Source organism: Trematomus bernacchii, unplaced genomic scaffold (genome assembly GCF_902827165.1).
Source record: "Trematomus bernacchii unplaced genomic scaffold, fTreBer1.1, whole genome shotgun sequence".
NCBI classification, from domain to species: domain Eukaryota; kingdom Metazoa; phylum Chordata; class Actinopteri; order Perciformes; family Nototheniidae; genus Trematomus; species Trematomus bernacchii.
Window position 1 is genome coordinate 189,396 of NW_022987563.1, and position 14,445 is coordinate 203,840.

General features: G+C 40.1%; 1 protein-coding gene across 1 annotated transcript; it reads left to right on the plus strand.

Moving 5' to 3' along the window:
* Positions 1-12,112: 12,112 nt before the first annotated feature.
* Positions 12,113-14,428, plus strand: LOC117477496 (the record flags this gene model as incomplete). The annotated part of the gene is made up of 8 exons (XM_034124167.1): positions 12,113-12,303; positions 12,563-12,643; positions 12,872-13,079; positions 13,272-13,441; positions 13,533-13,631; positions 13,819-14,051; positions 14,139-14,317; positions 14,403-14,428. Coding segments are annotated over exons 3-8 (907 nt in total), but the record flags the coding sequence as incomplete, so codon positions are not given.
* Positions 14,429-14,445: the final 17 nt, after the last annotated feature.

The following is a 14,445-nucleotide window of genomic DNA, read 5'->3' on the forward strand; positions in this document are numbered from 1 at the left end:
GCAGAGAAACAAGAATTTAAAGAGTCCAAAAACGTAAATATTTTGATTTCATTTATTCAGTTTTTCATTATTTTGTGCAAACCTTCGGAGACTGTGAACCACTATTTTCATTGTTAATAATTATGCCGATTATTTTCTCAATTAATATGGATTGTTTGGTCTATAATATGTCAGAAAATCCAAAATGATGTCTTTTATATGTTTTATTTTTCGTCAGTCCAAAGATATTCACCATTATATTAAATAAAATATAAAATATATAAGCTGATAACCACCATATTAAGAGAATCTGAAAACATTTGAAGACGTCACTTTGGAGACATATTCTATAGACCAGACAACCTATGATTAATTGAGAAGATAATTAAATAGCTGAAAATGAAAATGATTGTTAGATACAAGGCCTCTAAAGGACACTGGTGATCTCAGCCCAAGATGATGATGATGATGATGGTGGTGGTGAAGGTTTTTTTTTTTAAAAGATGGATGTATAAAGTTTGAAAAATAGTTTTTTTAAGATGGATACATGAAGAGGAACCAGCTGGACTGTACACCTTCATGTTGTCAGATGGACTCGGTGGTGTCTGTTTCCTGGATGTTGGGAATTAATCCAGCTATTAGATGGAGCCTCTCTCTCTCTGTCTCTATAAACACCTTTTGGACAAAGTGTTTTGATAGTGAAAATATTATTAATATTATTATTGTTATTCTGATGCTATGATGAAGTGAACAGACTTCTTGTTGGATATTTCGGTGTTTATGAGTCTGGGTTGTGTTTGATGTTTGCTTGATGCAAGTTGATGCAAGAAGAAAACAAAGAGTAAAGATTTTGTAAATATAATTTATTCTCCTGTGACCTCCCCGGTCATGTGACTATGTAAAGGTTAAAACTCGCCGTCCCTCAACACAGCCAGAGCCAATCAAACTGTTTGGGTTTCAGCTGCGGCCATGTTGGCTCCATCATTTAGACTAACGGCTAACAGGGTGAAGCTTAGAGAAACAATCAACATTTTATTAAATCCTCTCAATCTTTGTATTTCAAATGAATATCAGGTTCTCCCTGCTTCTAGTCTTGTTGCTAAGCTATGCTAAAGGTTTTCTCCTGCTTCTGGTCTTCGTGCCTATCTAGGCTATCACTTTCCCCCGCTTATAGTCTTTATGCTAAGCTAGGGTAAGAGTTTTCTCCTGTTTCTGGTCTTCGTGCTAAGCTAGGCTAGCACTTTTCCCCTGCTTCTTCTAAGCTTGGAAATTGTTTTGCTGAGCTAGGCTAGCATTTCCCTTCCTCCAAGTCTAAGCTAGGCTATCTGTTTCCCCCTGCTTCAAGTCTTTGGTGCTAAGCTAGCAGTTTCCCCCCTGCTTCAGGTCTTTGGTGCTAAGCTAGGCTAGCAGTTTGTCCAAGCGAGGCTAGCAGTTCCGCATTGCTACTAGTTTTTGTGCTAAACTAGACTATCCGTTTCCCCCTGCTTCTAGTATTTGTGCTAAGCTAGGCTAACCACATCCTGGACATGCAGAGATGAAACTGAAAATGTTTTAAAAACTGGATTTCTAAAACCGTTGAACTCTTTCTTTACCTTCACAGCTCTGTCACTAACATGGTGCTCAGTGTGAACGTGGCTCTGGTTGTCGCAGTGTATTTTTAGCGTGTTTTTGGCGTGTAAAGCAGACTAAAGCAGTGGTGTGTTCTCTCCTCCCTCACGGGGAATGGAAGGAATTGGCCAGTAACTCAGCCTTAGTTCCCATCATCACCAGTTGTCTTCTTGATGTGATGAAAAATGTTTAAAAAATTCAATCTGAGTGACTCGTGTTGAGCAGTTGTTGATTATTTTTCTTTGATTTCCTTTCTGTTTTCAGATATTTTTGCAGACTGGTTCTGACCGGTTCTGACCAGTGTGTGAATGATACAATTGAACAGTGTGTTGTACCAGTCCAGTGTGCACTTTTCTCTTTATGTGCCAAAATTCAGAACCATACAGTATTCAGTGAAGTTGTTGGCTAATATATTAGATTATGTTTTTTCAGTATTTCTACTTATTGTTACTTTGGGCTGGATACCAGTTTATAGCCAGTTGCAGTCTCATAAACCAGTTTGAGCCAGCTATAACTAGAGATGAACATTATTAATTGATTTTTTTAAAGGTGTTAAATCAACAGACTCCACAATGTAATTCCCGACCAATTGACTCGCAGTGGGTTTCCAGATTCGGGATAACATGCAGGGTTTTATAAGGAAATGCTTTCAGACCAATGGCCTTGTGAGAGATTGGCATGACTTTACTTTTACTTGTAGCCTACTACTCTAATGCTAAACTCATTTATGTGAGGTGTATAATTTCCCTACATTATATTGTTTACTTAGCTGACTTCTTAGACTTATTATCCAACCATATATATTGAATTTAAAAAAACATGACCTCCAAATCTCTAGTTAAGACTGCCTGTAAACTGAGCCGGATAAAGCCTGTTTTATTTACTCGTTGGAGCCGGTAACGTTACCAAGTGCAGTAACTTGTAGTTTCGATAGCTGGTTAAAACCGGTTCTAGCTGGTTCTATCACATCAGAGCCGGTTCGGTCACACTGGACTGTCATCAGTATTTTGCCTTACAGTTTCTGAATTTGATTGAACTTTTTCTTGTGCCAAATCAGACGACTCGATCTGTTCAACAGTTACAGTCTGTGGTTTTGTATTTATTTGTCATTTTTAATCCAAACTGTTATACTTTGTTATTTTGTTTTTTCCAAGTTCCTGTCCTAATCCTGATATCCTCAGTGGTTTTTAGGATTACCTTTTTTAACTGTCTCCGATTCCCCCTCATCAGACGGTCACACAGTGTTATTATGGGCTGCTGTTACCATGGACTGCATCCGTGCTTTGACTTGCTGAGATTGAAGCTGAAAAATATATAACAAACCAAATAATGTTGATAAATGTAAACAGATTTATATAATACAGAGCTCTAAAGCAGCCAATCAGAAAAGGACTGGGCAGTGATGTAATTTAGTTGAACTAAACCATGTTTTATCTCCTAACACGTTACTATAGAGTGGTGCAGTGATGAAGTATTTGTGTAGGCCAGAGGTGGGAGTAAGTCCTACATGTGCAAGTCATGAGCAAGTCTCAAGTCTTGACCTACAAGTATCAAGCAAGTCCCAAGTCACTGTGGTGAGAGTCAAGCAAGTCAAGTCAAGTCATTGCTCAGGTCAAGCAAGTCAAGTCAAGTCATACGAAATTCTGATGAATAAGCCCAGTTTCCGCATTTAAATCAGTTAAAAGACAGTGGTTATGAAAATGGATTTAACCCACACTATGATCTTCATTACATACACAGTTAATCATTTGAAATCTAATTTAGACCGATGACAATCATATTAGATCAATATTAACCCTAGAACTGCAGACAATATAGCTAGGACTCAATCAAAAAGTCTGTTCAAAAAGGCAGAATTCCAGGTAAGAAAATGATATATGGCATTTGCCATTACACATATTTAATTTAAATTTCTGTTAACACTAGAACCGCCAACAGCGTACATACAACATAATTTCCTTATGAACTAAGTAGGACGATTTAAAACTCACTTAATTGGGTTAATTTAGAAATTGCTTCAGTTTATCATCATAACAGATCAAAAAGTTCAGATTCATTTTACAATAAATCAAGGAATGATGCACTTCTACAAACAAAAACAACATAATTAAAACATTTAAACAAACTACTAAAAGTAGATGAACTACATGATTCAACAGTTTACAGTAACTTCTGATAATAACACAGGGGAAATAAACGAGGCATCTCTTTTCCTCTCTCTCTCTCCCTCTCCTGACAGCCCGTCAGTATCAGGGTTAGTCAAAATGAATCCCTTGGCGGTTCTAGTGTTCATTTACCGTTCTGTCTTCTCTTTGCAATGCTTAATCGATTTGAAACCAAGTCTAACGTAGCTTAAACTTAACGTTAGCTTTCTAGCTAACCTTTCTCTGTGGGTTTTTTTTGTAGTGACGAAGGAAGTTGGATGTTGTGGTGGTCGTGTCACTGATCTTTATGCTGCAGACCCTGCATACCGCTGTTCTCTTCTTATTAGCGTCATCGACAACATAATCCTTGAATCCAAACTTCACTATTTTTGGAGTAACGCTAGCCGCTGCCATGTTAACTGACGCTCCTGCCGTCTAGTGGGTTGCCAGGTTTGCGCGCACGGCGCTATAATCACCCAATCACATTTTTCGAAAAAACTAAACGTAATATCTCACTACAAAAACAAACGCAAATATTTTATTTTTAAAACAGACAAGTCCTTTCAAGTCATCTGTCTCAAGCTTAAGTCAGTCTCAAGTCATGAATACCAAGTCAAAGTCAAGTCAAGTCTTTTATCAATGTTAGTCAAGCAAGTCTCAAGTCTAAAATATGCGACTCGAGTCTGACTCGAGTCAAGTCATGTGACTCGAGTCCCCACCTCTGGGCCAGACATAAAAGTTAGCATTGCATGGGTCGCTAGAAAAAAAGTAATGGAATTTTCCCCATTGGATTTCTGTATATCGCAGAAAATAAGCCTTGTGGCCAACACACGTTTATGATACTTAACGCGTTTTGTTCAGGGGGGATAGCCTCCACATATTAACATCCATTTGTGATTATTTTAAACATAAATGCAATTGGCAGAAATATGTAGCTATATATAATGCTATAAACAAACTACTGCGTCTAACCACAAACACGTTAGAAAAAAAAACGTTGACTTCGAGACGAGGGAACAGGAAGTGATGAAATGTCCTTTTGCAGGTTTTAGGACTCATTACGGCACCACTCTTTATAATGCGGAGTTCAACATTAAATCCTCCTCTCTACCGGGTGTAACAGCAGCATGGTGGTTGTATTATTCTTCTTCCTGTTGTACTTCTGGTATCTTATTGTTATTATTGAGTATTGATTGATTGATTGATCGCAGGTTATTGGTTAGTGGCCGGCCACTGCCTTCCATCCTGTCTGTTTCCCCATCATTGCCCTTATGTATGAGAAAATACAATGAGAAATGTTTATTATGAGGTTATAAATGAAATAAAAATATGAAAACTGACTACATGTCTGAAAGTTAATCTTATCATACAACCAATACTAGTACAAATATTTCTACTACTGCCTTTACTCCTCCTGCAACTATACTATTACTATTACTATTTCATTTTAAATACTTGATGTATCTACAGTATAAGCAACAGCACCATCCAAGACAATAATAAAAGAGCAATAGGCTAAATTAAAAATAATATCTAAAGCAGGAGATATACATCCAGAACTGGAATAAATAAAATGTGAAAATGTATCATAAGGCAAAGGTTAAATATGCTTCGGCCATCCTAAACTCCGAAAAAACTATTTGTTTCTCCGAATCGAAGGGGAAAAACACAAAAGCATTATACACAATTTAAACCAATCAATGTTTAAGGATTAACTGATGTTTTTACTTGATGAGTACTGCAGATCTCACTGTAAAATCATTTCACAGTGAGGAGAATACTTCCGGTTAAAAACTTCGAGACTGGAAATACTGTTTTCACCCCAAGTAGTTGGGTGGGTAGAAGGGGGTATCATGCACCCCCCTGAAATATACTTCTAATCAGCTTTTCTAGATTGGAAAAATTGTGTAGAAAACGATTAGCTATGTTAAAAAGTTGGCAAATTGTCCCACGTATATTTTTTCCCCAAATTAGTGTTTATTTACCCTAAAAATCGAGTTTCACTCTTTTTACACCTTTCACTATATCTCAGCCATTATTGCAGATAACTGAACAAATAAGGTATCCAGATCCATGTTTTGAGGGTCAAGGAACACAATAAAACTATTCTTAAAGTGATCACATGTGTCTGTGGCATGCTATTATGCTAATTAGTGCCGCCATTACAAGAAAATAGCATTTTAGTCTTGTACCAAGAACGGTTATTTTTGCACCGACACAGAAATATACTTATAATCAGTGTTTCCTAAGTGGAAAAAGTATGTAGAAAATGATGAGCTATGTTAAAATGTTTGTGCTGGATGTCCCACATGTATTTTTTATGCAAATTAGTGTCACCATTACCAAAAACGGAATTTTCACACTTTTCACTCTATCTCAGCCAATATTGCAGATAAATGAACAAATAATGTGTCTAGACCCGTGTTTTGATGGTCAAAGATCACAATAAACTATTCCCAAAGTGATCACATGTATCTGTGGTATGCTATGCCAAATTAAGAGGACGCCAATATTGCAGTACAGTAAGTGAACAAATAATGGTGTCGAGACAGATGTTGTGTATTTAACCAATATTTATTTGTTTTGTACTAGCCTACAGCAAGGGTCAAAACATCATAATATAAGTATTGATGTGACTACTCTTTCCCATTCCAGATAAGCAGTCAAGGTTTGGCTCTCCACTATCTGATTAATACTCAATCATCGTTTTCAATGCTATCATCAGAGTCAAATTCCTCTTCCTCTTCCTCCTCGTCTTCCTGTTCACGCTCTGTCGTGTCCAGGAGATCAACCAGGGAGGTTGGCAGGACAAGGACCACAGCACCACACCGGTCTCAACACTCCATCAGTCCTCATCCATCCATTGCTTACCTCATCATAGGGGTTTGGTTTTTCTAAAATTGATTCATCAGCTCGCTTGTACAGGGCGACGCGATGGTTCCACCCGTTGGACGTGCGGCTTCAGAGCATCATAGCCATGGAGGAAGGCGAGCCAGGTCAACCTTAGACTTGGCAGTGAGTTTATCGTCCTGCCCTACCATTTTGCGCAGCAACTTGGCACGGACTACGTCCACTGAAGACTCACGACTCTCTCCATATATCAGACAGGTGAATTGCTCCAACTGCTTCAGCACCTCAGGCTTGACATTCCAGTTGTCACCGAGTTGACTGAACGCCCTGTGAAACTTCGGGTTCTTCTCCAGCTTTTTCAAGGGCCCCACCTTCCCCTTCCCTTTGAAGGCACTGGTGCAGTCTTCTCCGCTGAACACATGGAATCCAAGAAGTGTGGCACAGTAGTCTTCTCCCAGGGATTCTGCGAGCTCAGAGAGGTTGAGAAGTTGTCTATGTTTCCCTGACCCCGTATCCAGGTATATAGTCAGCCTGATGGCATGAGCGTGGTAAAGAAGAATCACAAAGATATCTGTGTCAGGTGTTCTGACTACAGCATTCTTGTACCCAAGGGCAGCAGCATGATGAAGGTAGAGTACCCACCCTTGTATCAGTCTCTTCCTGGTTGCTGTAGATTGTGGGGAGCTCACGTACCTCAACCTGATACACAATGGGATATTGCAACTTTGATCAACAATGACAGAGACTAGACACAAATCACAGATAATCACTTAGAGTATAATTTAACCATCAATCACTTTTAATATGGGCTTTCAATTTACCTTGCCGTTTGAGGAGAGAAGTTGATGGGCTCTCCCTTCCACGATCAGCAACTGACATTTCTGTTCTCTCCAGCCTTGAAGCTGCCTGTTGATCACTCCATAACTCGCACAGGAGCTGGCAGAGTTGCTTTTTGTTGTCATCATTTGTGAGAAACATCTTGAAGTCATATGGCTTCCTGGTTGCTGGTCCAGCCAAAAATGATCTTCTCTGAACTGCCACGTCTCAACCTCTCCTGTGCTTTGATAGATCCTGGATGGTAACTGTCAGTCGAGAACAAAAAGTGCTTTTTGGCCACCATCTGATCAAGCACTTGTAGGCATATCTCCCCACATGTTGGGGGGAAGGTTGGTGAGGACATGGAGCAGAGCCATGCCATCCTGGATGGAACAGGGCATCCTTAGGGTATGGCAGATCCTTTGGGTGTGGTCCTCCAGAATTAGTGCAGAAGAGCCACTTATTAGTCTTGGAGAAAAACCCATCTGGTGTCCCCAAGGCTAGGGGCACAGGCATTAGGGGATATTTCATGAGTTCCTCCAAGTCCATGGGTCCTCTGCACGTTGTGACTTGACAAGGAGCAGGAAAGCAAGATTGCTTTGCTCCTGATACGGATGACCTGGAATGATTGATAGTGTATCATTACAAATATGGGGTCACAACAATAAAAAATAAAGGTTATTAAATTAATTGCAATAATATAGTAGACCTCAGGGTATTGGAACATCTCATTACCTTTCCCTGTGAGGATGTGAGGGTGACCTTTTTGTTAACAAGCTTCCATGGTCTTGAGCTTCTTCTTTTGATTGGGTCAGAGAAGCTAGCTGCTCTCTGCTCTGTAGCCGTTTGATGACACTCAGCTTTAGCAGCCCTTGCCCACAGTTTCTGCTTGTAGCACGTCCATCTCGACCTCCATGAGGACAGGAGCACCAGAAGCCAGGGAGTAGAGCCTGTCCTTGTCTGAGATGGTGAAGGGGTTCCTAATTGTCACGATGGTTCGCTGAATGGCCTCCTCACCCTTTTTGACCTCTGCCTTCTCCAGCTCCCGATGTTTCCCCGCCCTTGGGCAGTCTGGGTCTTTGATGAGGTCCACCATCTCAAGGGTCTTTTGATAAAACTGTGCCCGTGTGGAGGTTGTTCGACACCACCTCTGGTATGCCCCAAACTGGCTGTATAGTCCAGTGAAGCCACCTTAAAAGTATGAAACAAATATGTGATCTACTGCTCCCACACAATAAGTTACATGCATTTTAATTCAGAAATCATCAAATAAAATGTGGTTTTGTGAGAGCAGTATACAATTGTATTATATAATATAATAATCTTGATACAATGTCTGTATATCTGTTCAATGTCTGGGTAAAAATCATAATGTACCTGATGATTTGGCAAAGCGCATGAACGTTTCCTCCATGGTCTTGTCGACTGCACTAATGGCGCATTTCCACTACACGGTCGGCCTCGGCCACGCTCGATACGGCTCGGTACGGCTTGGCCGCGTTGGGCCTTAACAGGGCCGACTCACTTCATGCTGTTGTGAGTGTGGACGGTCGGAGCATATACTGCGTTAGCTTAGCCAATCTCCATCTAGAAAAACACGCATTTTAAAAGGTTTTTCGCCTGCCGTCTGTCTGCAGACTTGACAAAGCATTAATTCATGGTTTTTACTAACCGGTATCAGTATGTTGTTACTTCGGCATCATTTTGAAACGTGTATTACAATTAAATCACGGTCAAATATGTCCATCTTGTTGTAGTTGTAGCCCCCTTGCCAGCGCTCCTCTCTCTAGTTTAGCATACTCAGCCCGACTCAGCCCTGTTTGTTGGCCCCGATAGAACCACAATTTTGTCGGGCCAGAAAAGAGGTGAAAAAGTGGCCCCGGGCCGGGCCGGGCCGTAACTAGGCCTAGTGGAAGCGCAACCAAAAACGGGCACGGCATGACACGGCACGCTTAAAGCGAGCTCCGCGCTGTAGTGGAAATGCGCCATAAGTGCCCCCGGTATCATTGAGCGGGCCACCGCAATTGCACCCTTAGAAAGCAGGTCTTTGGCCCCTGGGTGTGTGTTCTCCAGGTTTGTCAGATAGACCTCCAGCCAAGTCAGATATCTGCAGATAAGGAAAGGCACAGATTACACATAGAAACATTTATTTTCAAAGCTTGTCTCATAATGCAAATTTGGTAAATTGTCATGTAAATAGCACAAACCTTGAGTAGTTGTGTCCATCAAATGCAAAGAAGATATTTGCCATCTCTCCATTGCATTTGTGAAACAACTGGATGTTGTTGGTCTTAACGGAGTGGAGTAGCATGAAGACAAGATGACAGTGGTTAATAAATGACATCCATAAGGCAGCTGTCTCCCAGGTGACCCTTCCACTTAAAACACCTTTGACGCCGGGTACCTGGCAGCCTCTCTGCTCTGCCACCTCTCCTATCTGCATGTGGTTATGTGTGTGCATGTATATCCTCTGTGTTTGTGCATGTATATCCTCCCCTGTGTGTGTAATGTGTGTTAACACAACAGAGTGGGGAAACATTTCCCTGTAAGGGATTAATAAAGTGTGTCTTCTTCTTCTTCTTCTTCTTCTTGAGGGATCCACTTGTCACTAGTTATGCCTCAAACAGAATCTCTGCATATCCAGAACCACACATTTTGCGGCGTGTGAGCATCCCAATATAGTTCTTTTTTTGTTTGGTGTGAACGCAACTTTTCGGAACTACATCGGAACTATTGTGGGAAAATTACTCTCCGGTGTGAAAGCGCCTAAAGACAATCTGTTATACAATCAGAACTTTTGAAAATTATAACAGATGTTCTGAGAGCAGCCATCATGTTCCACAGTTTAACCTGTTAAGCCCAGGCCTCAGGCTCGAAAAATGACATGCCCAGAATGATTATATCTTCACAACTAAGGGGTATATGAATAATATTTTTTATCAAAGCAATGATACACCTGTGAGTTGGCTGTAGAAGTGTCAGAATCAATATAGATCTTGCTGTGTCAGAGTAAATTCAGATTAAACATAGTAAAAAAAAAATATTCTAATCTCCGCCTAAAAAAACCTATAACCTATTTCACTATTTATAGTGAAAACTACCCCTTAATGATGGAAACCCTCTTTCCTGGCTGCTAATTCAGTGAGTTTTGTCGTACAGTGATGAGACTTATACCAATGGAATCTGATAAATCTCAGCTTTCATATGATATGTCATTTATGCAGATAGCATGAAGTAGAAAAATCGCCAGTCATGTCCTAATGTGGCGTTAGCGTTAGCGTTCGTTAAGTGCTGATTTAGACGCTTGGTGTTGGAATTGTGTTTCGTTTAGGTTAAAATGGTTATTATCATCTGTTAGCTTAGTTTCTTCCCGTTAAGTGGGTATGCAACGTTAATAGGTTGTTACATTGTAACAAGCCCTGGGACGCTGTGGTACCGGGGGCTTAACGGGTTAAGAATACTGCCCTGCAGTTTTGCATTACAATTACTGCCTTTTTTTTAATTAACATTAGCTGTACAGCTAGCTAGCTACCTAGCACTACCTAGCTAATAGCTTTATTCAACAAGCTACACCACTAGCTATCCCTCATTCACGTCACTGTTAGTTAGTTAGCTAACGTTAGCTAGCTAATAGTTTACCATATTTTACTGCAGTTAGCCTCTGCAGGGCAGAATAACACTAACACATGTTCTAGTGTGTAGCCTACTTTGGGCTGCAAAATGATGTGTTAACAACAATTAAGCTAGAAACCTATATAAAACGTACAAAACACATGAGTCTAGTTGAGTTAGCTACTTACCTTGTTTGTTTGAAGGTTGAATGTGTGTGTGTAGCCAAGTCAGCTACTTGTTTGTTTTTGGCGGGAAAAAGGCGGGAATTTTCACTACTGCCAGCGCTGTATACTAGCATGCCACAGATACATGTGATCACTTTGGGAATAGTTGTATTGTGATCTTTGACCATCAAACATGGGTCTAGACACATTATTTGTTCATTTATCTGCAATATTGGCTGAGATAGAGTGAAAAATGTGAAATTCCGTTTTTGGTAATGGTGACACTAATTTGCATAAAAATACATGTGGGACATCCAGACAACATTTTAACATAGCTCATCATTTTCTACATACTTTTTCCACTTAGGAAACACTGATTATAAGTATATTTCTGTGTCGGTGCAAATACACCGTTCTTGGTACAAGACTAAAATGCTATTTTCTTGTAATGGCGGCACTAATTAGCATAATAGCATGCCACAGACACATGTGATCACTTTAAGAATAGTTTTATTGTGTTCCTTGACCCTCAAAACATGGATCTGGATACCTTATTTGTTCAGTTATCTGCAATAATGGCTGAGATATAGTGAAAGGTGTAAAAAGAGTGAAACTCGATTTTAGGGTAAATAAACACTAATTTGGGAAAAAAATGTACGTGGGACAATTTGCCAACTTTTTAACATAGCTAATCGTTTTCTACACAATTTTTCCAATCTAGAAAAGCTGATTAGAAGTATATTTCAGGGGGGTGCATGATACCCCCTTCTACCCACTAGACTAATAGGGCCTTTGCAAAACAGTTCATCATTACAACATGGGGGGCAGAGGCTTACTAAATAAAGCTTGTTCAACTTGTTTTACTTCATTAGTTGGATATGGTAGGAAAAACTTGAAGCAAAAATGTTCTTCAAGTGAATGAATTTCCTTTTATTTGTCCACTGTCATATGGTATCAGTTTATCAGCAACATCAACCTTACATGAGTTGTTACTTGGTCACAGAAAGCAGCTGAGGAGAGGAAACGGGCACGCTCTGTAGGAGACACTTTACAGTCCCCTAAAAGGGGCTGTGTAGGACGTGGCAAGCCGAGAGGGAGGCGTGGAGGGCGACGCCAAGGCTCAGCTACAGGTTGAAATCCCAATTATTTTACATTTTTATGAATTTACTAAGTAAATGGTTGGAAAATCTAATTAAAACACAGTAATTGCTTGTTGAGGGTCTACAATAATTCCAATATATAAACGCATAGTGACACTCCAGTCGGAGACATTCCCACTGTGGTGTCATAAGAACTATGCTTTATTTAATTTCACAAGCTTTTAAACAATAGGTAGATAATACAAATCATCAGTTATCTGTTGTTAACCCTCTGTGTGATGTTTTACAGTCACATCCCCCCCGACTGAGGGCTTCCAGTCATCCAGTGTGGAGGTTCTGCGTACTGAACCTTCAGCACAACATGAATTTGGTAAATCACAAAAATGGCTTTAAGTTTAAAACTAAAATCAATTTTTAAATAAATTGTGTTAGTGAGAGAAAATAACCTTATACACAACTGACAGTTCAGGACTCGAACGAGGAATAATTCAGTAAAGATATTGGCCAGTTCCATACTGAGCAAAGAAATGATCCTTGATTTTTAGTGTTCATCTTAAATATAGTCATTTACAGTTAAAGTTTCCCATTCTGTTCACAGAAAAGAATATGGAGAGACTCTCTGACATTCTTTCCTCATGTCCTCCTCCTGAGCCTCAAAGAAGCTCTGCCTCATCCTGGTCTTTTCGGCAGCAGAAAGCCTCAGAGCGCTGGAAAGAAGCGAGACCACACCACCTACAATGCCTTCTAGAAAAAGAGGCTGTTGGTCATCCCCTGTGTGGCCTCTGCCACGAGCCGGCTGTTATTAGGTGAGATAACATTTACCTTTATTTAAATTACTTTACCTAATTGTAATTTTTCAGTATTAATGCTCAGTGCTCTGCTATTTCAGCTAGCATGCATGACTTTTGGGATGTTAGAAAACTGGATACCTAGAGAAAACCCACATGAAAATGAAAGTAATTCTAGGATATTATAATCATTTTGTATTTCCTCCCAAGGTGTAGAGAGTGTCTCCCCGAGGAGTGGTTCTGTGGAGACTGTGATGTACTTCATCACAAGAAACAGCCACTCCACAACAGGGACAGTTTAATTAATGGGTTTTTTAAACCAATTAGTCCAACAACGTGTGTTGTTAGAGTGGAAGGTGGATATGACACCCATGACCAAGGTATGCTCTCTCAAACTTGCATTTTGATGTTCACATGTCTCTTCGGCCAGCAGATAATGGTAATTAGTGCTTTTTTTTTTTTTTTTGACAGCTTGCATATTGCCAACTGTGAAGGCACCCAACTGCTCCTGTAAAGGCAAAAACTTCACTGTGGTACCAGGCAAACCAGTGATTTTAATTACCATCAATGGTAAACAAATATATATATATATATTTGGATTTCTATTGAATTGTTGTTATATTTTTACTGTTGTGGGCTGAGGCATTGTGCTTCCAATTGGAGTAAAACCTTCATGTAATATCTGTTAATCTTTGACTATTTGTAGATGGAACTGTTGTAAAATGTGTCTTAATTATGTTTATTTACTTGTTCCAAGGGCGTTATGACTTGCATCTGCCACTATATGTCTGTCAAACTTGCCAGCAGCAGTGGACCCCCGACTTGAAAGTCCTCCTTAAGAGTGGATACTGGCCAGCTTCGGTCAGTATTTCCACACTTTACACCTTGGACCTCATGAGCTCCTTTGAAGAGCTCAAGGTCATCTCTCCGGGATTCTCCAGACAGGCCTTTGCAAAGCTGCTGGAGCATCGCACAAAGTGTGGAGGAAGAGTAAGTATAAATATTCGTTACCATATTATACATTATAACATTTCCGTAAATAGACAAAATCACAGCAATTATGTAATTATCTTCCAGTCTGGACCTGTCAACGGAGATGCACTGCAGCGCAGCTTTCTGGAGTTCTCCTATGCCTCGTATGAGGAAGACCAGCTCTGCTGTGGTGCTCCTTTCATCTGCCCTGCCTGCACGCCGGAGATGTTGGCTGTTTCTGCCGATGGAAACAGGAAGCTCTATCGCTTTCGGCGAAGTGGAAGGTGCTGTTTTTACAATGTTGTTATTTAACTTTTTTGATTACTGTTTATATTTCATGGATATATTTGCTAATCTTTTTTTCCTTAGTTCTGATGGCAGCGCCTTTTTTATGGGCATGGGCTCTTTGTAA